Source organism: Necator americanus, chromosome V (assembly GCF_031761385.1).
Source record: "Necator americanus strain Aroian chromosome V, whole genome shotgun sequence".
In the NCBI taxonomy this organism is placed as follows: domain Eukaryota; kingdom Metazoa; phylum Nematoda; class Chromadorea; order Rhabditida; family Ancylostomatidae; genus Necator; species Necator americanus.
This window is the reverse complement of record NC_087375.1, coordinates 35,881,742-35,909,269: the sequence shown is the minus strand read 5'-3', so window position 1 is coordinate 35,909,269 and position 27,528 is coordinate 35,881,742. Positions and strand designations below refer to the sequence as shown.

Sequence of the window (27,528 nt, the reverse complement as noted above, 5' to 3'; positions counted from 1 at the left end):
CCCCAGTAAACACTTGTATCGTTCAGAAAAAGGTGACTTGGTTGTATGTGTGGAATTTCGCCATTATTTCCCTTGCGCCACAGGGCCATCGTATTGTTGGGGGGGATAACCTTAAAAAAAGGTTTCTTGGAGAACAATTTAAAAAATGTACATAAAAATCGTACTTTGTCCGCGAATGCTATTCATTGGGTAAACGTAAGGAGCTGAGGTAAGTGTTGGCTTGAAACCTGAAAGAAGAAAAAAAACGTTGTGATACAAATTTCGATACAATTTGTCTAATTTAAGGTTAAGGATTTAACTAAGTTAAGGTTTAACCTGGTAGTCCCGCTCCAGATAGTCGGTTCAGTTCTGAGTGTTTTAACGTGCGACCTATAAAAATGTCATCTTTAGCAAATTTATTAGGATTTATCCGTACACTACTTACATTGTGGGGACTTTATTAGTCAACTAAACTCACATGGCCACGTTTTCAAAAATATGAGGAAAGAATACTGTAAAGATGAGCGCTCCTAACTTGAAATCTTCAAACTAACCTTTTGCTACATTAGGTGTATATGCCAACACGATCGGCACGTATATTTTTCGAAGTATCATCTCTGAAATGATGTCAAAAACAATTTTTACTCTTTTCTTCCTTGAAAACGTATTTTTCAAAGATTTTTTCTAACGTAATATCTGCAGGTGATGTAGGAGCTCGCATAATGACCGATGTGCTCCTTTGTCAAAAAAAGAAAAATCGATGAAAGATGACCACAAATGGAATGTGGAAAGGAAGTAGAGTCTAGGTCCCAAAAAGAAATGGATTTTGTTAATTTGTTATCCATAAACCAACCTACGCCTCCTTGAACGTCTGTGACAGCGCTAGTTGATGGATTCGCGGTTCCTGAAATCAAACAAAAACGTGATACGTAAATTCAGTGCTTGTTTTCTTAAATTGAACCGGACACGAGATTGCTATAATTTTTTGTTCTCCCCTTTCGGCGAGTCCGCCTTCTTCAGAGTTCAGGAAAGGGTGAACTGGAGCGTGATTTATCCGATCAAATTCCCTATCCGCTCAACAAAGAAAATTCGAAGTCTACTTTTGGGTCTCATAGCCACAAGCAGAAGCGCAGATCGTTTCTTAGGATTAGATGGCTCTTCCTGCCACTGATAGATACCAGTGGTGAGGTGACTAGCGCAATCAAATATCAGCCTTAGAGGCAGCATAACACGAATCCGACGTGGTGAAGGAATCCGTGGGGAGCCTCCTTCACTTCTCCTTCAATCCGTCACTTCACTTTACCCAGTTAATTTCTCTTCCAGGGAATGAGCACCATCACACTAGAACCCCTGAATGTCATGAAAAGCGCATTTGGTCTAGTCGATCGAATTTCTCAACGAGGCACCTAACAACGTGCTCTGTAGCAGGCAGCAGCAAGGACAGGTGTCGTGTCTGCTAAGAAGTAGTGGAGACAACGTTAACTGCTCAGTGATTGTCTCGGAACTCGCTGCTCTCATGTACGTGGCACGTTGTTGGGTGCGTCGTTAGATGATACGATCGACAAGGCCGCTGTTTTTCAGGACAGTTACACATCTAACTCAAACTGGAGAGATTCGAACATCATCAATTTCATGTTATGCTGCCGTGAGGATCTGATTCAGCCTTAAGAACATCTGTGGATCTCTTATCCTCTATCCGGCATCACAGAAAGCGCTATAAATCAAACGGCCGCGATCTACATCGGCTCAGGAGGATGTGCTGTGGGAACACTCCTCATGTATGAACATAAATCACGACGCTTATGAATAGCCACCCACCTAGAGTGCGTCCCATGTTACCGTACATTCCGGGGGTATTTCTCGGTCCTGGAATAAAACAGAAGTAAGAAACTAATTAAGGTGACGCTGCGAATGGTATTATTATGAAATTGAAGAAGGATTTACAAATAAAATGGAACATGAATGAAGCGGTTTTTGGAAACAAAACAGTTTCCAGTGTATGGTTCCGTTTTAAGAGGTACGGTAAAACCCACCCATGTTTCCATATCCGCTCGCGCCACCATAATTTCCAGGCTGATTCTGATTTACCATCCCTGGAAACCGAGACGTTCCTGGTTATAACTAATTGTTCTAAAACTTAGAGAATGAGCAAAAATCTTTGAAGATTTTTCGACTGCAGAGGCCGCAAAAACGCTCATAAATATAGTCGGGTCATTCTGGTGATATCAGTCTGTTGGCACTTGCGTAGGTGGCTGCGCTTGAAGCGGTAGCGCTTGTAGTCCAGGTGGGACCCTTACTCAAAGTGGCGCGCGCTCCAGCGCTTCACGTCGTATCGACCCAGCGATATCACGAAAACATTAGTTTCGTATCGTATTATGTAGTATGTATATTAGCTCTTCGTTTCGCACAACTAAATATTTACTCAGTTTTTTCCGAATATGCTCTGTTTGACTTCCATGAATGCGCTATTGGGTATAAGATTGGTTCTAGGACTTGACTAATGAGATAAACGATCTATTTAGAGCTAAAATTTTCTGAAAAACTACATTTCAGTGCACCAACAAGTTAGCTGGGTGAAGGTTCTTTAAGTGAAGAAGGGGACAGAGCGGAGAGGATTTTGGATGATATCGAAACAGGTGTACCTTCAGCACCGATAAGCCGCACTTCGTATCCACCAACTGCGAGATACTATGGAAGGATAAAGAATCAAGCTTCTGGCGTTAAAGGCATCACCCCACGAATCTGAGGTGGTACGAACTTCAGGTGGAGTATTCGTATACGTGATCGTAGATAATGAAGAGAAGGGTGGTCCCGTCCATTTCTTCCTAATTGCCGTAAAAAACTGCCCGGAAGATACGACTTCGAGCGTTCTGGCGCGCGATTTTCTGCAACGAGTTCGATTGATGCGCGCCAGCCTTCTGCACGGGCCGCATCTTCCGGGCCGTTTTTTACGGCAATTAGGAAGAAATGGACGGAATCACCCATCTCTCCATAATATGCGATCCCGTATACGAATACTCCACCTGAAATCCGTACCACCCTAGATTCATGGGGTGATGGCTTTAAGAGGGTATGTTACAGATGTTCTTCTGTTCATCAGGTCGTTTTCGCTCGACAGCAACAGAAATTAAATGTTGGTCACACGTTGTGTTCTTCAATTGTTTTGTGGAAATACCTGGGCCTCTCTGTGTGTCGATGGCTGCTCCATTTGGCAACATGTTTTGAGGTCCATAACCTTAAATGAAAAGTCATTTACGGATATTAACAGGAATAGAAGTTAGTTTTAAAAATGGCAGACGTAGAATTGTGGTCACGCGTTGCATCAAGAAAATTTTTTTTGAATATACAACCGTAAAACAACCCTGGTATCCGTTTATCTACTGTAGCGTTCTCGGCTTGGAAAAAGGATCACGTGTGAGGATTTCTCACCTTCCGTGACTTGCTAATCCACAACATGTAATGCTTTGAAGGGCCAGCCTTTTAGAGTAAAACTTAGGCGAAATTTTAGTGAGCTCTGTTTCATCAGATTTCTCCAGATTTTCGCTATCCTTGATTCTGGAGTTTTCAAAATCGAAGAGAAAAATGCTGTAGTATACTGCTCCAAATTAATCTCGGAACACGAAAGTCGCTACGATAGCTGTGGATTATTGATAGCCAGCAATTTCATTATCTACGACAAATTTTAGGCCTCAATTCGTGTGCTCTTCAGAAAAATTGCAAAGTGTCGCGACTCGCATCGCTCTTCACGATCGAAGCCTGGCCGGGAGCATTGCTAACCGCGCTCGGTAGCCAAAGGTGCGCGCTCTTACCAGCGTGCTCTCCCATTGGCTGCCGTCTCCCGCGGAGCTCCGCCCACTCGAGCACAGGCTATATAAAGGAGCCGGTTTACCAGCCTTTGTTCTTTCTGTTTCGATTGTTCGTTTGAATTGATTTCGTATCCCAGTAGGCTTGGTTTACGCTAACGCATTGCTCCGTTGTATTCGCCTCGCGTTTGTGTAGTGGTGCTTTGTTGTGCGTCATGATGAAAGAAGTTATACGCACGTGCAAGACACGTGACGGAAAAGTAATATAACATCTTGGGAAGAAAGTAAAGAAGGCGGGGAGTGCCACGCCGTCGCGTAGCGCCTTGGTGGCACGCGGACGGCGCTAGCCGGTATGGTCCACGTATATTTTTTCCCCAATTTGGTAGAGTCTATATGATTTCCCATCCTTCAAGATACTGTAGTTCGCTATAATAGAGAAGTTAATAAACATGCGATGTAGCTGTGCTGGGACATGAGAAGGCTTGCGAAAGACAGGCGGCCCGAGGAAGAGCGCAGGAAACATCTAGGGTGCATAGATGGAAAGGGGGAGCAGGTTCGCTGACCACCGGAGAGAGCTCCTATTGCCGAGACCGAACCCCGAGTCGCAACACAAAGAAAACTGTACAAACTCTCGTTACTTTCAAGAATTTGTTCTAATCCAACGACATTCTCTGGAATTAATTAAAGGTCCCATGATTCTATGATTCTGGACGATAATATAAATAGTAAATATATATATATATATAATAGAAATAATTTTCAACGCGTGTGCTTGACTTCTGAGGTGGAATGTTTGCACATTTTGTTTTTTTTTGTACTCCAGGCTTACTCTGACTATGCTGTCCGTTCATAGGTGCACCATTTCCCACCATGTCTGGATTTCTCATAGCTGAAATTAAAAAAAAAATTCTTTATAAATTTCAGCTGCAATCAATCATAGGATCTAGATCAATGGGTAGATCCTTATTTTCATAACTCTTAGTGGTAGAATTTGCGAAAATCACAAACAGCAACCAAAAAATAAGCAAACAAAAACAAAAAGTAACCAAAGCGAGATACTACCAAATAATAAAGGATCAAGTTGGGATGCGCCCCCACGTTCACTTCAATTCAGAATCGTTTGAGGTTTACAGACGTGTAACTGGCCTATATAATGACTTGGATGAAAAGCGCTAGAGCGATTTCGAACCTATGATCGATTGTGCAGACACAGCAAAACTTCTTACCGACTGCGCTACACTCGCACCGCGAGATACTAGGTCCTGTGGAAACTCGGAAATACGCCCTCGTTCTTGATTCCCCAATAAAACATCGACAGTATTCTCTTGATTTGTTCACGAGAAGGTGTTCGATGGTTAAACGCGTATAAAAAAGTTGTTTCCTCGAAAATCTCACTCCTAACTCAATTCTCTCATTCTTTTTTTTTCGCATAGAGGGCTTCCTCGTTGGTTAAGCTGACTCGGTGCTCGTAATTCCTGTTTCGGATGTGATCTCTTATGGAATAGTAAATTGTTCTGGATGAGACATTTAAGAGGGTACGTTACAAGATGTTCTTCTGTTCATCAGATCGTTTTCACCCGACAACAACACTGCTGCAAATACTACCTCACGCCTCAAAGCGGCGCAGCGGTGGCCCTGGCCGTCGGGCAGCTATGGTGGCGAGACTTGGTCTCGGCAGGTTCAACCTTGCCGCAAAGGTGTCCTGCTAGTAGCCCGGTCCTTGGGCCAAAGCTACAGGCTAGCTAAGTGAGGGGATAGTACGACGATTTCGGTGCCAGGCTGCTAGCTTGCTACTGCTAATGTCTACTATGTGTTCTTCGGAAGCTAGGGCTAACCCAGAAGCGACGCGCATTGTCCTCACCCGGGCAATGTGGGAAATATGCGAGGGCTACCGGCTAGAGGACGGAACCGGCCAAAGAAGTTAGTCCGCCATCGCCAGCAACATCCAGTGCGCTTGGCAACACTTAACGTTGGGACGCTTACTGGAAGAAGTCGTGAACTAGCAGACAGTCTCAGAAAACGCCGTGTTGACATATGTTGTGTACAGGAGACTCGCTGGAAAGGCTCCAAGTCAAGGGAATTAGGCGATGGCTACAAGCTCATCTACCACGGCACATCAAATTGCAATGGCGTTGGTTTCATATTGAACGAGTCGTTTAGAAATAGCGTCACAGCGGTGGATCGACTATCGGATCGCTTGATGGCTGTAAAAGTAGATACAGGAGAAGTGGAATTGCGAGCCGTCTCTGCTTATGCGCCACAAGCGGGCTGTAGTGAAGAAGAGAAGACGTGCTTTTGGGAAGATCTAGAGCAGTACGTCCAATCCCGGGAAGGCGAAGAAGTGCCTCTGATCGGAGGAGAACTTAACGGACATGTCGGTTCTCGGGAAGACGGGTTCGAGAGTTTTCATGATGGATACAGTTTTGGAGCTCGCAACGACGACGGGTTGCGAATCCTGGAGTATTCTGTTGCAAGTGACTTGATCATTGCTAACATGCAGTATCGGAAGGCTGTGTACGACATGCTTGATACCAGAGAAGGCGAGCGGGCAGTGTATCGTTTAGTCAGAGCGCGACATCGCTCAACGTTGGATATGGAACACACCAAGATCGTTAAGGGAGCTGATGGAGCCGTTCTGCGCCGCTCTGGTCAGATCCTGGAGAGGTGGCGAGAGTACTACAATCACTTGTGTAACGAAGAGTTCTGTCATCCTCCCATCCCAACCGTTCCCAGCGTCGAGGGTCCTGTTCTACCAATTACTGCCGTCGAAGTCAGTGCTGCCCTCGCAAAAATGAAGTCGAACAAGGCAACCGGTCCTGATGACATACCTGCTGATGTTTGGAAGCTGCTAGGAGATCGAGGGTCCGTGTGGCTCGCAACTCTATTTAACAAGATCGTTGCAGAAGGACGGACTCCAGACGTTTGGCAAACTTCCGTGACCGTGCCTGTCTGGAAAGGGAAAGGAGACATTGCTGACTGCACTTCGTACAGGCCTATACGACTGCTGTGCCATACGATGAAGGTTTTTGAGAGTGTCCTGGAGGCTCGTCTGAGGAAAATTGTCAGCGTTTCACTCAACCAGTGCGGTTTTGTGAAGGACTGCAGCACTATAGATGCTATCCATGCTGTCCGTATCCTTCTGGAGAAACATCAAGAGAAGAACCGCAGTGTGCATCTTGCTTTTCTCGATCTCGAGAAAGCTTTCGACCGTGTCCCACATGAGCTGTTATGGATGTCCATGAGGGTACCAGAAGAATATGTGCGGTGGACAAAGCTGCTTTATGCGAAGCCTACCCGCGTTGTCCGATGTGCTAGTGGAACAAGCAGGCCATTCCCTGTACAAGTAGGGGTTCACCAGGGTTCATCCCTCTCATCCCTGCTGTTCATACTGTGCATGGACACGATAACGAAGGAAATCCAGAAGCAGCACCCGTGGACTTTACTCTTTGCCGATGATGTCATGCTCGCGTCGGAGTCTCGAGGTGATCTTCAGAAACAAGTATAGTATTGGAAGGATCGGCTGCAGAAATATGGATTGCGCCTCAACACATCAAGAACTGAGCACATGGAGTGCGGACCAAGGATAGAGGATGGTTCAACTCGTGTCGATGGCACCGAATTAAACAAGGTGAACTGTTTCAAGTACCTTGGATCCAAAGTGAATTCCACAGGCGACATTGATCAAGAAGGTCGAGCACGTGTTAATGCGGCATGGATGAAATGGAAAATGGTAACAGGCGTACTGTGCGACAAGAAAGTCCCTGTTCGACTGAAGTCGAAGATCTACAGGACGGTTGTGCGTCCTGTTGCCCTTTACGGATGCGAGTGCTGGCCGACGACGAAAGCCTTGGAAAGAGTGTTACACGCTATGGAGATGCGGATGTTAAGGTGGACGATAGGTGTAACGCTAAAAGAGAAAGTATCCAACGACACTGTGCGCTCCATCTTCGGCGTCGTCCCGATAACTGAGAAGATGAAGGAGGCCCGACTTAGATGGTTCGGTCACGTCTTGCGGCGAAATGAAGATTCTGTTGCTAAAACCGCACTGAAGCTCGACGTTTCAGGAGTGAGGCCGCGTGGGAGGTCAAAGATTCGCTGGTTAGACCGTGTGAAGCTGAATATGATAGATGCACGTTTATGTACGGCTGATGCAATGGACAGAACCAAATGGAAGACAAGAAGCAGAAAGGCGGACCCTGCGACAACGCGGGACAAACGCTAGAAAGAAGAAGAAGAAAAAGAAGAAGAACAACACGAATGAAATGTTGTTTACACGTTGTGTTTTTGAATTATTTTGTGGAGATACCTGGGCCTGTCTGTGTTTCGATGGCTGCTCCAGTTGGCAACGTATTTTGAGGTTCATAACCTTAAATGAAAAGTCATTTACGGTGATTAACAGGAATAGAAGTTAGCTTTAAAAATGGCAGATGTAGAATTGTTGTCACGCGTTGCATCTAGAAAAAAATTTCAAATACATAACATAAAGTAACCCTGGTATCCGTTTATCCACTGTAGCGTTCTCGGCTTGGAAAAAGGATCCCGTGTGAGGATCTCTCACCTTCCGTGACTTGCTAATCCACAACACGTAATGCTTTGAAGGGCCAGCCTTTTTGAGTAAAACTTAGGCGAAATTCTAATGAGCTCTGTTTTTATTTTATGGAACACCTGTAGTTGTTTTTAAATAAATAAATAAATAAGTAAAATACCAGGATTTAGTAAATGTATGCACGAATTCTAAAGTTTTGCAGAACAATCTGAAGCTTTGTGCAATTGCGCAAACGGCTGCGTCTAAAGCGACGCTGTAAGGCTGGCGGTTGCGATTGAGGTGGGACCGTTATTCATCTCTCGTAGTCGGATTGTGGCAAGTAGTGGTGGTCCCGCTACGGTCGCCGCAGTTAGCTCCGTAACGCAACTTCGAGCGCAGCCGCTCAGGAAATTGCACCTGGATCATATCGTTTTGACCCGACTATAGCAAGTATGAAAGGTTGGATTTCAGGATTCGTTTCTGAGTTGTTTTTGAGAGCTGCTTTGCCTGTTTGTCTATTCATGGTTACACTACTTTCCAGTGCACTTTAACTAACTTAAAGCTTCAGATAACAAAACTAATAGAGAAGTTTAGCTGGGATTCAAAAAAAAAATCGAAATATCGGAAAAAGACAAGTTTTTGCTGCTATGTGTCCTAGGAATAAAGTTTTTCAATGCAATAATAGCTTAAGATTCGATATTACAGGAATTTTGTACCCAGTTCCGACCCCAATGACGGCACCTGTGACTAAAAAGGATAGTTTTTCTGGTTCTACTACCAAAATCAGGCGAAATTAAACTATACAGATAATAGATAACAAAAGGATAAAGGATAAAAGATAAAGTTCCAGAAAAACGCGTTGGCGGATCCCAAGCGGATTGATACGCTAGTCTTCAATCCGCTTGGGATCCGCCAACGCGTTTTCCTAGAATCCGTAATCGTTGAGGTTTTTGAGGAACGCGTGTTGGCCTATGCAATGTCTTGCGGGGGCCAGCCGAACTGCTCAAGTCAGTGTTTTTATCCTCCCAGACAAGTCTGGTACCAATTCAGGAGGGATGAGGGCTTGGTGTGCACTAGGGCGGCTTCGAACCATCGATCATGTACATGCTACAGCCTAACCGACTGCGCTACACCCGTCCCTTGCAAATAATAACAAATTTTAAATCTGGCACTGAGAAGTAAGCATTTAAAGGTTCGTCCGTTCAACTCATGGATGACAATCTGAGAATTCGTTGAAACTGTGATCTTTTCCAGGACTATTTGTTAGAATCTGTTTGTTGTGCGTGAGGGAGTGAGTATTGGATTGTAGGGGTTGAAATGTTATAGCCGTTGGCTACTACTTTCCTGTTCCCTACATTTTCCTACATACACGGACGCTTTTCTTCTATCTTTTCTTTCTAAAAATCTCTTTGTTTATTCCCTGTAGTGAAACGTATTCCTCTTTGAATCCCTCGCTAATACAATACTACGTCGTGTTTGAATAAAAAACATGTTTGAATGATTTTTTTTTCACCGAATACTGTCTTTTTTGATTCTCTTTTGATGAATCAGATTTCCCGTCATTTTGCTTTCTGGAGTTTTTAAAATTGAAGGGGAAAATGCTGTCATCTATTACTCTAAATTAAGTTTGGAACACAAAAGTCGCTGCGATAGCTATGGATTATTGATAGCCAGCAATTTCGTTGACTACGCCAAATTTTTGGCCTCAATTCGTGTAGTCTTCAAAAAAATTGCAAAGAAAACTGTACAAACTCTCGTTAGTTTGAAAAATCCCCTCTAATCCATCGACATTCTCTGGAATTAATTAAAAGTCCCATGATTCTATGATTCTGGACGATAATATGAATAGTAAATATATAATATATAAATAATAAAAATTTTTTTTAACGCGTGTGCTTGACTTCTAAGGTGGAATGTTTGCACTTCTTGTTCGTTTTTGTTCTCCAGACTTACTCTGACTTTGTTCTCCGTTCATAGCTTGACCACTTCCCATCGTGGCCGGTATCTCAACACCTAGGTTACGGAATTACAAAGAAGGGATTATGAAGGTTTGAATGTTAATTTACGTGGTTTCATTCGATCTCACTTATAAGATTGCTGGGAAAATTTTAAATATTTTTTAAAATTTTCATAATTGAAATGCGGGTCAATTTTTGTAACAGTTCGATTCTTGTTGTTTCATCCAACGTGATTAATTGGGAACGGAGAAGAACCTCGCGGATGAGGGTCCTCGCCCCACCTCCCGTATGTATCGTAGATCGTACAAAAATTTATATAACCTACTTAATTTTAAAGCATTTACTTAGTGCTTGTTTGTTAGTTTAGATCCAGAATTTGAAAAAAAAATAAAAAAAGGAAAACTGACCTGGTTGTGGTTCTGGCATCGTTGCGCCGCCAACGTTAACATCGTTGGGAACATTTGAAATAGAATTGTTCAGGTGTGTTTATTCTATTATTTATCGATTCATTAAGAGAAAAGATGAATAAAAGGTCTGTGGGACCCCAAAATAAGCTCACATCCCTCAACGTATTAATACAGATTGAAAACTATGTGCAAAAATATTATAAAACATTTGAAAATAATGTCTGCAGATGAAATTCTACTACTTACTTTGTTGAGCAGCGATAAGATTGGATCTTATTGTTGCGGAAAATGCGATGAGAAGAAGAACGGCACGCATCCTTAAGCTCTAAGGTCAGTAATGGTAGTTAGGAGTTTAGTAATACTGCTTAGGAGCTATGTGGAAAAGAAATTGTTGTACTTTGAAGTTGGGAAGTTCAACGTGCGCTTTAAATACACCCACTAACGTCGCATATCTTTTAAAAGCGTTCCATTGAAGTCGTTTTCATATTCGAGACCGTTTTCGGACTTTTCATTAATATACATTGAAGCTTATTGTGAACTATTTGTTGGGGTTTTTTGTGGTGAAAAGAACTTCTTTCAGTGTGACTATGGAAAGAAATGGGAATTTATTCACATTTCTGTTCTTGCGGAGAGAAATTATGCACATGTAATCGTGTGCGAACGTTTTCATCATGGAAGATATTCGCCCGTTCTTAGTCTTAGTCTTAGTTCTAGTATAGCTCTATATGAAAATTTCTTTAAAGAAAACAATAGGTTACCCGCCGTGGATGTGAGGAAACTGAGATTAGTATGACGATAGAATAGTAACACAAGTCTCTTGGATCTCTTAGATAAGTCCTAGTGTAAATGATCTCCGTAAATAAGGTGAGATCTCCTCAACTTCCTTACGTCGCCATCCCCGACATCTATTTCGAGGGTGAGCTCTTCGCTAACACTAGGATTGACTTGAAAAATCCTCAGCTCAGGTTCTACAGCGAAGCGACACATGATCGACTCCACTGAAACTAACGAGGTGTAGCGGAGTCGGTAAGACGTTCCGCTTTGGCTGCAGTGTGATAGATCGAGAGTTCGATTCCACCCTAGTGCTCACCAAACCTTTCATCCCTCCGGAGTCGTTAATCTGGTGCTAGACTTCTCTTAGAGGGTAAGAACACTAACATTACACATCGGCTAGCACTCCCAAGTCCGTGTGTACGCTAATTACGTATTCGTGAACCTCAAACGATTTTTTTGTTTTTCAATCTTTTTTTCTTTTTTTTCTTTGGCTATTCTAGCACCGATTTGCTTCCTGAGTGTCTTTTGAGTTTATTGAATGCCTCAAAATCCTATCTATGCTTCGGTAAAAAAATAGAAAACAAATGGAATATTTCCATTTTTTTAATGCTCTTATCCGCTCAATTCTCTTTTCAGGTCAGTGTCCTTTAACGTGGATTTACTCAGATATTCTTTGCAATTTTCTTGTGCAATGAATTTTCAGGAAAAAAGGTGCGCACTTGAAAACATGAATATGAAAAGTATAAATACGTTAACAATGAATCTCAAAACAGTACTACGGTGGCATAGTGATAATACCATAACGACGTATATTCTCTGGAAAAGCGCACATCTCTGAACATTTTGTCGAAAAATATTTTTATCCTGAGTAAAAAGCTACATCGAAGAAATTTCTGCTTTATAGTTCTGAGATAAAATATTCAATACGAATAAAAAATTGAGATTCAAGAAAAATAAGAACTGTGAGGTATTAAACAGGAGTTTGAAAGAAATGTCTGGAAAAAAATGGAAAGAGGTAACTCAACTTAATCCGCTGCAAAACAATAACACTTGTAAATAGAGATAATTATGTATATACATTATAAATACGAGTAAATATGGATATAATATAATAATTAACAATGTATCGCTTCTTAACTGCTTCGCGGTCACCTCAGTACCATTCTCTTCAGATTCCCTACCGTATCACTTCTATCAAATCCATGGGTTTCATCGCTTTCCAGTGGGACCTCTTGTGTCGGGCGGAATATCCCACTAGCGCCTAACAAAGCGGATAAATCTTTATCTGTCTTGTCAAACTCTTTCTCGACTTCCTCATCGCCGTCAACAGGTCCCATTTCGGCCAACTCGGACTCCATATCTCCATAGTCTGCCTGAGAATTGATGCTTTGTGGAGGGGACCATTTAGTAGGAACCATCGATCTGATTAAATGCATTATTACTGCTGATCGGGGAAGAAAAACAAATTTAAAAAATTAAGTAATAAAAAAACAAGGCAAAATGCCGAAAATTTCAATATATTATGATATATGTACATCAATTGGCTTTTTTTTTCAATTTCATGGGACCCATGAATTTCTTGTCCCTGTTTCTAACCCTTCTAATAACCCCTCCCCCCTCTTCCCCTTCTCCTAAGAAAAAATCTCTGATGTAAGTCACCTCATTACGTGTAATATGTGTGTATTAATTCAGGAAGACAATGGAAAGGATAAATTTTGCTGCCAACAGCTCTAAGTTCCTAAATTCGTTGGTGACGATCACTATTTATCCGAACATAGCTCTTATTGTCAGGATCTAAGTGCTGAAAAATCTAAAGCATATTTTTTTAAATGCCACCTATGGAAGTAACCACAAAATCCCCTGAATTCCAACCGTTTCTCCTTCTCCTGCAAACGATCAATACGCATATTTTGTGCTGTGATGTGTACGGTAACAAACCTCGTCCATTCCTGTTCAGAGTTCATCTCTGCTTGTTCATCTCGCTGAAATTGTCCAGGATGATTTCGTCCAGAAATTTCATCTTGTCTGGAGAAGAACAATGTGTTGATAGCGGAATAAATTCAAAATTTATTTGTTTCTCTTTGTTACGCTCAATTGCGTGCAAAAAGTATCTGATGGGGATAAATACAAAACAAATACAGTAAACACATAAACATGAATAACACTAAAGTATACTATAAATGAAAATCTGTTAATAAAAAAAAGCAAAATAAAATAAAGAAAAAAGTAAAATAAATCCTCTAAATCCAACCGTTTCTCATTCTCCTGCAAACGATCAATACGCATATTTTGTGATATTGGCGTAAAATATAAATTAAAGTAAAATATTCTAAAATTCTTCCACCCACCTAAAAGCAAAGCAGGTCACATCTCCATGGGTGACTTCACAATATAAACTGGTAACAGCATAATAGGAGAATTTTCCTGTAGTGCAGACTGCGTGAAAAAATCCGCCAAAATTTTCGGCAGCTTTTTTTACGATCGTGAGTTTCGAGAGGAAAATGTCGTCGTTGATACTCTGAACTTACGAGGTTAAGGGATTCCCGTAAAATCCGCAATAGATCCTACCTCTATCATAATCCTTTCTAGAACATCGTTGTTGCATTTGGAATCGCCACGCTCCATGGCTTCGTCCACAATTTGATTCACTGAAAAATATTATGCGAGAAATGGTCCCCGTGGCATTGACTCACAGTAGCAAAGTTTTAGCCGAACTCACATTCTCTCTTTCCCAGCCTGTATCGAGAACGAACTCCATAGGGATTAATTACAGCTTCCTGAAAAAAGAAGAAAAAAGATTAACAGTAAACTTCTTTCTTTGGAGAAAATTTTTTTCCAGTGGAATGTCACAAACAAGTTTTCTGCTAGTGTGTAGCTTTTAGAAATAAGCAAACAACGGAATAATGTCTACGTTCGTGGATTCTACACTGATTTATTTATAAGAAATAAATGTTTCCTATTTGCAGATGAGGAGAATCTTCCAGATTTAGAAAAAAAAAGTGAGAGAGTATTAGATTTGACTAGTTGATCCGAATTTCTGACCTTTTGTATATCTGTATCGCACAAGATCGGTGGTGCAGGATCCGGACATGGTGGGCATGCCTGAAAAGGAAAATAGAACGGAAAACACGGATGAAAACAGGAAAATTGATCCTTTATGTTAGGGAGGGTTCATTTTTTATCTCTATGAAAATATTTGTGCTCTTGACCTTTCTTGTCATCAATATATTCTGAGGCGAGAAATAAAATATGATATAAGTAAAGTATAAAATAATAATATAATATAATAAAAATATGGATACGATCGTCTTTCACTGTTTTTTATCATTGAAAAAGGCCTCGCAAAGTAATCGAACTTCGAACGAGGGTTTTTTTTTTCAAAGCAATTCAACAAATATATTAAAGCATAAATCATCTATTATTATTAATTTTTTATAGGACCATTATTATTATTACTATTAAAGTTATTGTAATTATTATAATAATATTTTATTTTAAAACACAAATTTCTACTTTTAAGTCGCAAAAATGGAAACTGCATTTTCACATACGTTTTCGAGTAATTTTAAATATTACTGGTATTCTTTTAATTTACGAAAGTCGATCCGTTGCTGAACTTTAATCCTTCATTTTATCTGCATTTTGCAAAAATTTCAAATTTTCTCATTATATTCGGTTTGGTCAGAGTAACATATTTCCCGAGAGGAATTCAACCGAAGAGGTTTTACCTCATTCGTCAAACTCGACACGTTTGAAGCGAAGACGGCTAGTAGCCAAAGATTGAACATTGGGATTCTGTAAAAGGAGAAGAAAAGAAAAAGAGAAGTGACGAATGGGATGCGATATTCCCCAGGAATGGATTTAAAATATGGATTTCCGCATATATTTGTGCGTTGTCTGGATGAATAAGGCTATGGTTTGATGATTTCCACTCAAGACACACACGCACACAACGCTTAACCAGTAAATGCTACTTCGAGCAGTCGATGTTTATATAGGATGTGGTGCTTGTGTCCAGCGCATTGCAAAGCACTTATGTCCCATGCGACTGGATTCGCAACAAGCGGCCAAAGTGTTTGTTGGTGCATCGTCGTTTTGAACAAACACATTTGTCTGATTAAGTAAAAGGAGACGCACCAATATTTGCGATTGAGGACATATTTGAAAAGTAAATAGTGCTGCACGAGAATGATTAAAGTTCCGTGACGACCTAACCATATTTAATGATTAGGAGAAAGGATTACAGACATCACCCCATGAATCTGGAGTAGTACGGATTTCCGGTGGAGTATTCGTATACGGGGTCGTAGATTATGGAGAGAAGGGTGATTCCGTTCATTTCTTCCTAATTGCCGTAAAAAACGGCCCGGAAAATATGGCTTCGAGCGTTCCGGCGCGCTATTTTCTACAACAAGTTCGATTGGAGCGCGCCAGCTTTGTGCACGCGCCGCATCTTCCGCGCGCCGTTTTTTACGGCAATTAGGAAGAAATGGTTGCGGAGTAACCCTTCTCTCCATAATCTAATCTATCATAATTTTTTGACGCCAGAGGGACGAAAGGGTTCTTTGGCATTAGGGCAGACTCGAACCTCCGATCGATCACGTAGACACAGCAGAACCTCTTACCGACTGCGCTACACCCGGCTCCAAAGCCTCAACCTCGATTTAATAATTATCGAAGCAAATTGTTCTAGGGTAAGATTAAAAAGTAAGAGGAAAAGGAGAATTACAATAAAAAATGGTTGATGAACGATGTTTTCACGATCTCGAAGATCACGAAATTGAAAATGAACGGAAATTAAATAAGAATTTTCACTAAAATGGCGCAAGCACGAAACCGAGGCGAATTTCAGCTGTGGTGTACGTTAACGATTAAGTCTACTAACTCCACAAGGTTGACAAATTAATAGAATTTGTATTTTTGCTTGAACTAAGCGCAGAGAACGTCGAAAATAATTCTAAGGTTAGTTTAATAATCTTAAAAATTATCATGGCTGTAATAAAAAAATAAATTTTTCTAGGATAAATGACAAAGTCCTTGACGTATGAATCCAGTTGGGATGCGCCTCCGCGTTTTAGAGATTTACAGAGTTATCAACCCCGGAGGGCACCGGAGCGGAATCGAACTTTCGATCGATCACGCTGCAGCTGAAGCGAAACCTCTTACCGACTACGCTACACCGCCCTAATTTCAGTGGAAACGAGTCGTAGGAGTCGAGTTTTACTGCAGTTTTTGTAATCGTTGAGGTTTTTTTTTGGAATGCGTGTTCTGGCCTATGCATATCGCGTCAATATTCGTGTTTCCAGATAAGTCTGATACCAATTTATCGACCTCAAAGGGATGATGGGCGTAGTTGGCACAGGGACGGTTTCGAACCATCGAACGAGCTGCGACCACCAGCGGACCATTTACCGATTGCGCCACACATGGACTTCCTTTTGCCATATTCAAATATCACCACTACAGATTCATTTGCATGTCTTCGTTTTTCTTTTTCGCACACGTCTCAATTAGGAGAGTTTTATAGGAGTTGTGTTGTAAAACTGTAACTTGTAAAAGTTTTAAATTTGTTACTTTGTGAAGGTTAGAAATAATAAATAAATAAATAAACAATAAAACCAATACAGCAAATAAAAAATATTGTCCACTGAATAGTAAAGAAATATAATATAAAATTCGTATAATACAAATATAATACTAATATAAAATATTTATAAAATTCAATAAAAAAAAAAACAAAATCAAAACTCAACCTATACAAACACTTCCCTCCGCAATGGCACGAAACATACGGAGCTTTCTTATCATTCCTTTTTTTTTGTTGTGTCTAGCATAGAAAAAACCTCTTATGCCGTATAGTAAAATTATTTATAGTTATTTATGTCAAAATTCCTCATGTGTAATGTTTATATGTTCATGTGGAACGAGAAAGACTTCGCCAGATTCCTTTCACAATAAACTGATTGCAGTTTCTTTTTATGTGCTTTTTTTGTTTCTTACTCAGATAAAACATGTTTTTCTTCTTTCTTTTTTGGTGTGTTATTGGTGTTTGTGATAAGATAAATAAATAGATAAGTAAATAAATAAGCGCACGTGGGAGTGAATGGTTTATAAAGATTACGGTTGCTTTCTGTTGGTCATGTTATAAACATTTTCTTGAGTGGTAGTAAACAGAATAGCTGTGTAACCAGAAAAGGTTATTGTTATTTTTAATTTTATTTTTATTATTATTACTATTACAGCCGCGACAATAACAATTTATTTATTTATTACGCTCAATGGCGTGCCCAGAGTAAGACGCAAGGAATGAATACAAATAAACAATAGAAAATCTAGCAACGAGAAGAGTAGAATGAGAATAAAAGTAAATAATAATAATAATAATAATAATAATAATAATAATAATAATAATAATAATAATAATAATAATAATAATAATAATGAGAATGTGTCAGCTTTTCTGATTACGACTAGTTTGCTCAGTAACACGACCGCTGAGCTCTTCCTCCTCCTGCGCTTTGGGATTGGCTGACGAACTTCCTCTCTGGTGGGCTCTACCACTATTTTAAATTTATTAAAGCGTTATTTTTCCCCTTAAATTTTCAGAATTATCGGAAATTCCAGATAATATTGAAAGATGAGAGCATTCATGAAAAATACAGCTACAACATGTTTTTGCTTCCTTCTGTTTAAATTTTATTTTGTTAGGTCATCAATTTAAATTCTAAAGTACTTGATGAAATTGTTACATTTAGTTATTTAATTGTAAATATTTTTCTTTCTTTTCCTACACGAGTATTAGTCGTTTCCTTCGCCTTCTGTGAGTCATAGTAATGTTTTCTTGGGAAAATCCATTAAAAAAATTAGGGATCATTTTGAAGTCACGGAGAAAAGTCCTAGAATAATTTGAAAGACAGGAGTTTTTTTTTTCTTGCGAAAATCTTTCTTCGCACACACATCTGAAATAATTCGATGTGAATCGCTAATGAGTACCACGTATGAAGTTCTAATCCAGGAAAAATCTGCAAATCCATTTCGTATCTTTGAGATTGTTAAAATCTTTGCAGTTTTTTGAATTCTTTCTGAGTTTCCGAACTGGAAACGTTTCCAGAAACCTAAATAAATTTCTTTTTAGACGAATGAGATTAGTATTCCCAGCGACTCCCATGCATTGAAGCGTGAACTGGAATACTAATCTCATTCGTCTAAAAAGAAATTTATTTAGGAAATTTTGCTTTCGTCTAGTCTTTAGCGTAGAAGTTTCTGGATTTGTCCATGGATTTTTTTCTAGTCTTTTTTTCTAGATTCGAAATTTTTTTTAGGATCGTTTCGATTTTTTTTCTATTAAATGAAGACTTTGGGAACAAAATTACTTTGTTGAGCGCGATTCACCACCAGAAGTGTAGAAAAACCATGGATAGTTTGCAGTTCGAGTTTTGGATACGTGCCAAAAAACTGTATGCACGCACGTGGCCTTTGTGTGTTTTTGTGAAAGGCGGACGACGAGGAGGAGGGCGAAGACGACGGCGACGACGGCGACGATGCGCTCATCTCTTATGTACCCATGAAAAACTGAAAGAATCCGTCTGTCTGTCTGTCTGTACGTTTCAGGATGTGGTGTACGTGTGCGTGCCAGATTCAACACACAGTAACATGTAATTTTGTGTCGGCGGCGCAACGAACGTAACGAACGCAACGAGCGCAACGACGATTCGACCGAGAGAAACGGGACGCGTTAGCGCGCGCGCTTGCGCTTATCTACGTCCATCGTATATTATTTGGTTGGAGCTCAGCTCGCAATTCATCTCCGACGCATTCATCCGCGCATCCGTGAATTCTCATGAGATTTCCACGTTCGCTAATGATCATTCAACTCTCTAAAGACTCGCTCCTCAAAGTCGAATCCAATTCGTGAGTTCATTAAAATTCGTTGGATGGATTTGGGCTCGTGGATCTATGCGATTCAGACAAAAATTTTCTTTTTTGTCCTTTTTTCATTTGTAGAATTTTCGTTAAATTATCTGATTCATCTGAAAATTTCCTCTTTTGTCCCTTTTCTTTGCTTTTTTTTTGAATCAAACACCTCCCCTTTTTCCCAGAATGACGGTCCAAAAACCCAAAACAATGCACCTAATCCTTTCAATTACAGGAACAATAACTTTCTTCTCTTTTTTCTTCTACCCGTACATTGCTCTGCCGTCATCCACGCTATTATCACAAAAGTACACGTTAAAAGTATTATTATTTCAAAATTATACATTTAAAATACTATTATAGCGAAATTTCTCGTTGAAACTATTATTATTACAAATGTATACGTTTAATTTATTGTTAAATATGTAAATTTAATTTATTATTTTAAATTTAGTTCATTATTTTTAATTTTAATTTTAATTTTGATTATTTAATTTAATTTATTTTTTATTTTTTATTATTTAAATTTTCATTTAATTTATTACTTTATTTTTTTCATTATTTTTAGTTTAATTTATTATTTTAAAATAACCACAAAGAGAGTATTTATTACCTCTTTTTTGTTTTAGTTTTCATGACGCGATTTGTTAATTCGTAAACACTTTTCCCCTCATCTGATCACATCCACAAGCATAATTTTTTTGGGTCCCACTGTTCATTCTGGTTGTTGTTCTGTTTACTCGTTATGTGCTCTTATGTGCTCAATTTTTCTGATGACCTCGTGCAAAAATACATTTTATCGCATATTATTTATTTAGTGCTTTTTCTCCTATAATAAACGACTGCTACGACTAATAAATAAATAAGTAGGTAGTAATAAGTAAACAATCGTGAAGACAGCGGTATACCGCCAAAAATAATTCCTTTTTTATTGTTTGCTATTATTTCTCATCGCATAAAACTCCTAGCTTTATCATGTGTTTACTATTATTTATTTTATTTGTATATTATTTATTTTAAATGTGTATTTTTGTGCAATACCACCCATTATCCATAGTCTATAGCATTTTCTTTGCAATTAGTTTGTGAAAAAAATGATTTCCGTGAAGATTTGCTGAGATCTACATGAAATTTCTTTTCAATTCAAAGCAATTTGTCAACAACAACAACAACAACATGAAAATTTAATCTACATCTCCGTAACAACGCTGTCCATGTCGAATTTCACGGTTGACGAACAGATCGAATCTGTCGCCGGGTCGATTGTTGGAGTTCGGCGCGCTCTTTTTTTCCCCAGGAGTTTATGAGAGCTCTATAGACCTTGAGAGGTGTTTTTTCCATTCGAATGTTTGCTTTTCGCACATCCTTCCTTGGTCAAAGCATATTTTCGAATTTTTCTTATTTCTTTCCTTCCTTTTCTCTTTTTATTTCTTATTCTTATTTTTATTTTCTTATTAATTCATATTACTCGAAAAAAAAGATAACTAGAAAACATAGAATGGAAAAGTAGTCAAATTTCACCGAAAAAGATGACCAAAAATAAACATTTAAAAATGTTCGCATAGAATGTTCAAAAAAAGAATAAAAAATTGCTTGTTGCTGGAATTTATTTTCATTATTTTTTTATATTCTGTTTTTATATTTTATTTTTTATATTATTTTTATATTATTGTTCCTCCGTATTTATTATTTTTTTCGAATTATTTTCTTATCAATTTATATTATTTATTTGTTAGGAGGTATTCCGGTGGGACCTTTCATTTTTAGATAAAAAATTATTAAGCTTTTTTTTTTTTTTTTTTTTTTTTTTTTTTTTTTTTTTTTTTTTTTTTTTTTTTTTTTTTTTTTTTATTTTTTTATTATTATTATTATTATTATTATTATTATTATTATTATTATTATTATTATTATTATTATTATTATTATTATTATTATTATTATTTATTGTGGTACCTTGGAACCTAATTTTTCAGAAGTTTTCAGAATTTCAGTATATCTTTGCGCTTTCTGGTTTTTTTCTTTTGAATGAAAAGATATAGAAAGAATACGATATAAAAGATGAGAAGATAGAGAAAACTCGACAAAACATTCACGAGATCACCAGGAACGTTTTCAGGATTTTAAATGGAAAAAAGATAAAAGGACGAAAAATGAAAAAAAAATTTAAAAATGTCTTCCTCTCTGGAAACTCACAGCATCGTCCATAATTTCGATGACTGGATTTGCTCGCAACATTGCAGCTCTAATCAGCTCCTTTCCCAAAAAAAAACTACGTAAGAATTTCGTTATTCCACTATTTTCCCTACACTCCCTCATTTTCTTCGTGGCGTGCACCACAGTACAACTCGTTTCGTTGTATGTTTTCCTGCTTTCCATTGCGCTTTTATAATTTATGGATGTTGATTGAATCATGTATAGTGTAGATAATAGCACGATAGGATCCGGATTTATTCGCCGACACGATTGCTACTGTTACGTAATTCGTGCCGTGTGACGCCGATGAACTAGTAGTATGCTAACTCGTAGAACTGGTAAATGATGGGAAATTATTCTGGATCTATTCGTATAGATGCATTTGCATCTACTCCTACAACGAAAAACCACCTTTCTAGCATCTGAGTTTGAGAAAATGAGAGGGAAAGCTGCTCTAATTATTATGAACTCAACGGACATACGATTACGGTAGGCAGTCATTCAATTACGGTAGCAGCTTGCTCAGCTTACTAGTATCCACTGTTGATCCACTAATTCTGAGCGCTGAAGGTCGACGGGAGATAGGAATGGTATCCAAGAACAGGGAAAAAATTCAGTGATTTACGTACAGGCAGCAAATAGCAGCGGTTTTCTTATTTTTATTTTTTTCTTTTTACTTATTCAGTATACGTCTTTAGTTACCTTTTTTTAAAGAAAAAATTCGAAAATATGCTTCGATCAAGGAAATGAATACAGGTTTACGAGAACTGCTAAAATGTTCTGAGCTCGTATCCTGTAAAATTTTTCCTTCCGGATAAATTTGCTGTAGCGCTATAGGATAAAAATTTAAAATAAAAATTTAAAAATTTTAAAAAATTAAAAATTAAAAACGAACAAACTAATCATGCGTCGGAAATTCGTTTCCACTCTCGATTCAGTACTGGAAACGTTTCTGCAACAAACAGCTAGGTCCCGCAGCGAAATGTCGTTTGCATCGAGTTTGTGTTGGAAAAATAAATAAATATGTAATTCTGGATAACACGACTGGAAAAAGAAGTCACAAACGGTTCCGTTCCCATCGTATTTACCCGCCAAAGACGGATATACTGGATACGGGGCTCTGGAGAACTTATGGTATTTACCTACAAAAATATCCTAATCGATCGAACTTGTAAAATATGCCTCCAAAAATATCAAAAATCAATCGAGCAGAGAACTCTTCCCTGTTTTTTTAGGAAGAAACATTTCCCTTTTCATGGCTATGAGACCTTGACAAGGGCCTGTTCACGCCCTTGTCAAGCAGACGATTCGATGAGGACGTCGCGGGTTTTTCCGAGTGAAAGTGAAATCGCTGCGATCGCTTTAAGCTAGAACCAGTCCATTGAAAACATCTGCGCACGATCCTAAATCCAAGCTAACCATCTGTCACCTTTAACTTTTAAGGCGGTACTGTTTTTCTCGGGGTTTTTTCTCGAAATTTTTCAAAATTATTGCTCAGGGATCACTTGTGAGACCGTGTCAGGATTTTTTTAAAATACGATATCTAACCTTGATTCAGACCACTTTTCTTAAGGCGGTTGTAAATCCGTGAATTTTCGAGAAATTTCCACCGTATGCGCTCCGGAATCCGAAAATCCGTACGAGTTTTCTCGCGCAACAAGAAAATCGTAGATGATTTTTTTTTGCAGAGAATACCGCTGTCGTAGCTCGAGTAGTATTCGTATAACCGGATTTTCTTAGCTGTTACCTTGGATTGTTGTCATTCTACATCAAGTCTATGTCATTTGCGTACTACGTGGTGACAAAAAACGTCGTGAGAATCCATGGATTGATCGATCGATAGTTCTTGGCGAGGTAGCCGAAGCATCACTAACTGAATGGGACGTTGAAGGCGCGAACAAACGAAAACTTGAAAATTTTTGAATGAAAAAGTTACTTAGCGTCCCATTTTTTTCACTTTTCTCAATTTTGCATTTTCTTAAAAAAAGGGGCTTGTGATCAATGTCATTACCAACCTCTTATTTTGCTTGCAGCTTATTTTTTCCATTTTTTCTTGAAAAAATAGATAATAAGCCTGAAAGAAGAAGAAAATATTTCTTTCTAGTGGTGATGGTCCTGTTTTTAAGGATGGTTTGCTCTCATTTCATCAAGTCAATCATAGATTTTCTTCGGTGATAACAGGAAATTCCTTTTTTTCTGGAAAACCGGGGAAAATCTGTTAAAGCCGATGATTTATTCGATTTATCAGCTAACGTGACACACTATCAGTTGCAAATGCATCCGTTCGCGTTTTCTTGAGATCTGTGAACGGGATTTGAACGGTTTTTGGGCATCTTCAATAAACGGCAAATGTTATTTGATGTGACAACGATTAATTCAGGAGGAAAAAGCACTTCCTGAAGCGGTGGTGATGTCTGTTTCTTACAGCGACGGCCAAACAGCGCTATGGATAAGAGAGGTGAACGTTTGGACCCTTGAGTTCACTGAAAAAATTGACGTCTTTGTTCGTTGGCCGCTTTGCAAATTAATTTCAGGAGTTTCAGCAGTTTTAAGTCTGTTTTTGCAACGAGAACTGTTCCCTGTGATAGCTGTGATCTGTAGGTCCCATATCTCATCTGTCTGTCGTCCCCATCGTACTGTTACGATACGAACGAAATCGGTTTCCCCTCATCAACGCGCGACATTTGACGCTAATCGCCCGATTCGTGTTAGCCGACATTGAAACCTTTCGATAGATCGTATTTTCCGTCATCATCGCTTAGCCGTCATCCACGCGCACGTATCAGCGTGAAACATCCGGTCCGATCCCTCCCCCCCTGGTCTGCTGAGTCGTGCGGGCCGGCGCGAGCGCCTCGCGCTCATTTTTCTCGACGACGATCATCACTGCTATCACATTCGGTGCTTAACTCGATTTCATGTGATTTATGGTTTTATCTAATCGTGATCGCATAGTTGTTCGTAGAGAACAGCGATAGCACATTCATAACGGGTGCGAGAACTGGTCCCCACAATGTGACTGCTTCTTGATGTTTTAATGAGGCAGTTTATACTTGCTCAGGTGAATTATATTCGCTAGCATTATTTTCCAGATCACCCGGATAAATTCCTGGCCAACAAATTTCAATTTCTACAGTATTTCACTCGGGGACCAGTTCAAATTTTGTACCGGCCATCATTGTAGAGTATCGTTGAGAAAAAATGTGGTACGCTGTCACAGGTGCCCACCTGAGGGTCGATTATTCTTTTTGTTTAAAAAAATTGGGGTAATTTAATATTAGGAGCAAAAATCTAGGTACTTTTCCTCCATCTTCCACTTTTACTTTTATTTTTAGTTTTACGTTTTTTGCCTTTTAAGACGAAAAAACTTTTTTAAATGTACGAGTGATGTACATAGTTTATGTAGAAATCGTTATTTTTTATAAGAAAATCTAAATCCGGGCATTAAGAACCTACAACTTATTGTAGGTTTTTTTCTATTTACCTATTTCTATTGTTTACTATTTCTTTCCACTTTGGCTGAAAAATTTCTACTTAAAAAAATTGGAAAAAGTCGAGAAAAAATTGAAAAAAAAGTTGAAAATTGAATTGAAAGCTAAAAAATTAGAAAAAGAAAACGAATTTTTTTTCTGCTTTCCTCCTGTATGCCTTTAAAATGTCTCTGCGCACCATTTCGTTCGGATTTCCGGTTCAATTGGTTGGCGAAGAAAAAGAAAAGGAGTGATTTTAGATGATAACCTCCTCGTGACAACGCACTCGCACAAACATCACCATCGACCGGGCGGTCATAGATCACATTTTGACGATGTTGTTAACGTTCGGCTGCATGAAAACATTTCCGTTTTCGATTTTTTTCTCGCTCTATTTTTGAATTTATGAAGCAATAGCCGGAGGGAATGCCAGTTATTGGCGCATGGCAGCCTGCTGCCTTTAAAAATTTTATTGAAATGAAATAATGTTGCTTCGTTGTGTTTTTTTCATTTTTTCGAAGATTTTCACGTGAAATACACTGTAGAATTCCAATTGAGAACAATTATTATGAATTATTCTCTTTATTTATTACTGAAAATTTTATTTTTTTGAAATTTTTAAAGTATTTTTCTATTTATTACATTAAATATTAATAAATCAGATTTATTATTATTATTATTATTATAATCGTTATTATTATTATTATTATTATTATTATTATTATTATTATTATTATTATTATTATTATTATTATTATTATTATTATTAAATCAGATTCTCCTTGGAACTAGTAGTAACTTTAGTGAGATTTTCTGCAAATCGTATCGGACTCGATAGATCAAAGATGATCGTTTGTGTCCCACGAAAGAATCAAGGCATCGGTTGGTGATGGTGATCCTCGATCAATAACAGCCACATCCATTCTTCGCGGGTTTTTTTTGCCCGAAAATCCTCTCTATTCTATGCAATTTCCTCTTTACTGCTTTTTTTCACTATTTTTTCTACAAATAGAACCTATTCTGATATAATTTATAATTAAAGGACGTAATGGTTCTCTCGGATCGGAGTTTCTTCGAGTAAAAATCCTAATTTCTAGCCTTAAGCCTAGGAACAGGCAAGGTCTGTGGAGGAAGTCTTCGTTAAAGTCAGAAATCAGAAATCCATGACAGATTTTGATCCATACTTACTAAATATTTACTTAAATACTGTAGAAATCAAAATTAGTTGGTTAGAAACTTCTACGGGGTGATATTCGCATCCGCAAAATGATCCTAACGAAAATAATTCACCTGAAGTTCAAGTATAAACGCTCAGAGGGGCTCGGAAGTTCAGATTTATGGGGGTCATCGCCTCTTTCTGTAAATTTTATGTCAATTTTTTTTAAACTCAGTTACACAGTTCACAAAGCTGATTTGTATGAATTTTTCCGAGACCTTTTAGGATTTCTTTGTGATACTTCTTTTTTTTCCAGTTTACCGGTCATATACCATCGTAGAGCGCGTTTTTTTCTAAAAAAATATTTCAATTCTTGTGTTGTTCCACTTTTTTTCGAGATAGTTGAAATTCTGGTAAATTTACTCCTGGAAAAACGAACGCTGAGCATCAGTGCGAGCTCGAAAATTTCCGAGCAGCTCCTGGACAAATGTGGGAATAATTTTCCGAGGAAAAAAACTTCAGGGAACACTAAAATGTGGTTAGAATGAAGCTACTTTCCATATTTCCTTTCCTAGACTGACAAATCCATGCACTTTAGCGCACGCATGAAGGTCATGCGCCAGCATAATGTGTTTGAAGCATGTAAAAAACTGTATATCACGTAGTTCCCAGGACGAATAGCGATTCTGTGGCGACGACAGGAATTTATGGATTCACGAATGTAGGATGACGGCCGTCATCACTCTATTATTCGTTCCTGTTCATCCACTTTTCTTTCTCTTTTCTTTCTATCCGGATCATTTCTCTCTGTCTGCTGCTTTCGGCTTTTAATCCCGAATTCACACTCATATCGTTTCTCGCACAAACTCTGATCTGATCGATAAATGGCAGCAATTCAATGCCACCGACGAGTTCCTGATTCAATGCATGGGTACTGTAAGACGTTGTTACTGCTTTCATATGTCGCTAAACCTTTTAGTATCACCTCGTGTACTCCTTAGGGAAAAAAATTGGCGTCTCGGATTCGGGATCGATTTGATCTCGGCCTAATTCTACGATATTTAACATGAACACAGTTCCGAACTCAGGGAAGAGTGCTATGGATTTTTAACAAAAAAAATATTTTAATGAAAAGTTTCAATTCTTTAAACATGTATCCGTTAGTTTTCCAGAGAGTGGATCCATTCGTTTCATTCCTTAATTTCATGATGTTTTTCCTATTTTTTTTCTCCGTTAACGTGACTATGAGCCCATGATATCGTGAACCGCCTTTAAATTTAATTCGAACTAATCATTTTCCCGATCCATTCAAATGAACGGCGAGAACTGGTCTCTGTTATTGCCCTTTGAGT

General features: G+C 38.7%; 5 protein-coding genes across 5 annotated transcripts; 3 read left to right on the top strand and 2 right to left on the bottom strand.

Annotated features, from left to right (window-relative positions):
- Window positions 1-63: 63 nt before the first annotated feature.
- On the bottom strand, window positions 64-4,669 carry RB195_016228 (uncharacterized protein; the record flags this gene model as incomplete). The annotated part of the gene is made up of 9 exons (XM_064207287.1): window positions 64-110; window positions 165-227; window positions 316-369; window positions 534-596; window positions 833-883; window positions 1,798-1,845; window positions 2,013-2,072; window positions 3,155-3,214; window positions 4,612-4,669. 9 exons carry the CDS (start codon window positions 4,667-4,669, stop codon window positions 64-66), a joined length of 504 nt encoding a protein of 167 aa, XP_064063168.1.
- Window positions 4,670-5,661: 992 nt separating this feature from the next.
- Window positions 5,662-7,287, top strand: RB195_016227 (uncharacterized protein; the record flags this gene model as incomplete). Its single annotated transcript, XM_013453261.2, has 1 exon — window positions 5,662-7,287. The coding sequence occupies one exon, from the start codon at window positions 5,662-5,664 to the stop codon at window positions 7,285-7,287; it is 1,626 nt and encodes a 541-aa protein (XP_013308715.2).
- A 60-nt stretch (window positions 7,288-7,347) lies between these two features.
- RB195_016226 (uncharacterized protein) lies at window positions 7,348-7,751 on the top strand (the record flags this gene model as incomplete). The annotated part of the gene is made up of 2 exons (XM_064207286.1): window positions 7,348-7,512; window positions 7,572-7,751. 2 exons carry the CDS (start codon window positions 7,348-7,350, stop codon window positions 7,749-7,751), a joined length of 345 nt encoding a protein of 114 aa, XP_064063167.1.
- On the top strand, window positions 7,348-8,004 carry RB195_016225 (uncharacterized protein; the record flags this gene model as incomplete). Its single annotated transcript, XM_064207285.1, has 1 exon — window positions 7,348-8,004. One exon carries the CDS (start codon window positions 7,348-7,350, stop codon window positions 8,002-8,004), a length of 657 nt encoding a protein of 218 aa, XP_064063166.1.
- A 4,590-nt stretch (window positions 8,005-12,594) lies between these two features.
- RB195_016224 (uncharacterized protein) lies at window positions 12,595-15,234 on the bottom strand (the record flags this gene model as incomplete). Its single annotated transcript, XM_064207284.1, has 7 exons — window positions 12,595-12,868; window positions 13,319-13,471; window positions 13,795-13,964; window positions 14,015-14,094; window positions 14,166-14,223; window positions 14,489-14,548; window positions 15,175-15,234. The coding sequence occupies 7 exons, from the start codon at window positions 15,232-15,234 to the stop codon at window positions 12,595-12,597; spliced, it is 855 nt and encodes a 284-aa protein (XP_064063165.1).
- Between the last annotated feature and the right edge of the window lie 12,294 nt (window positions 15,235-27,528).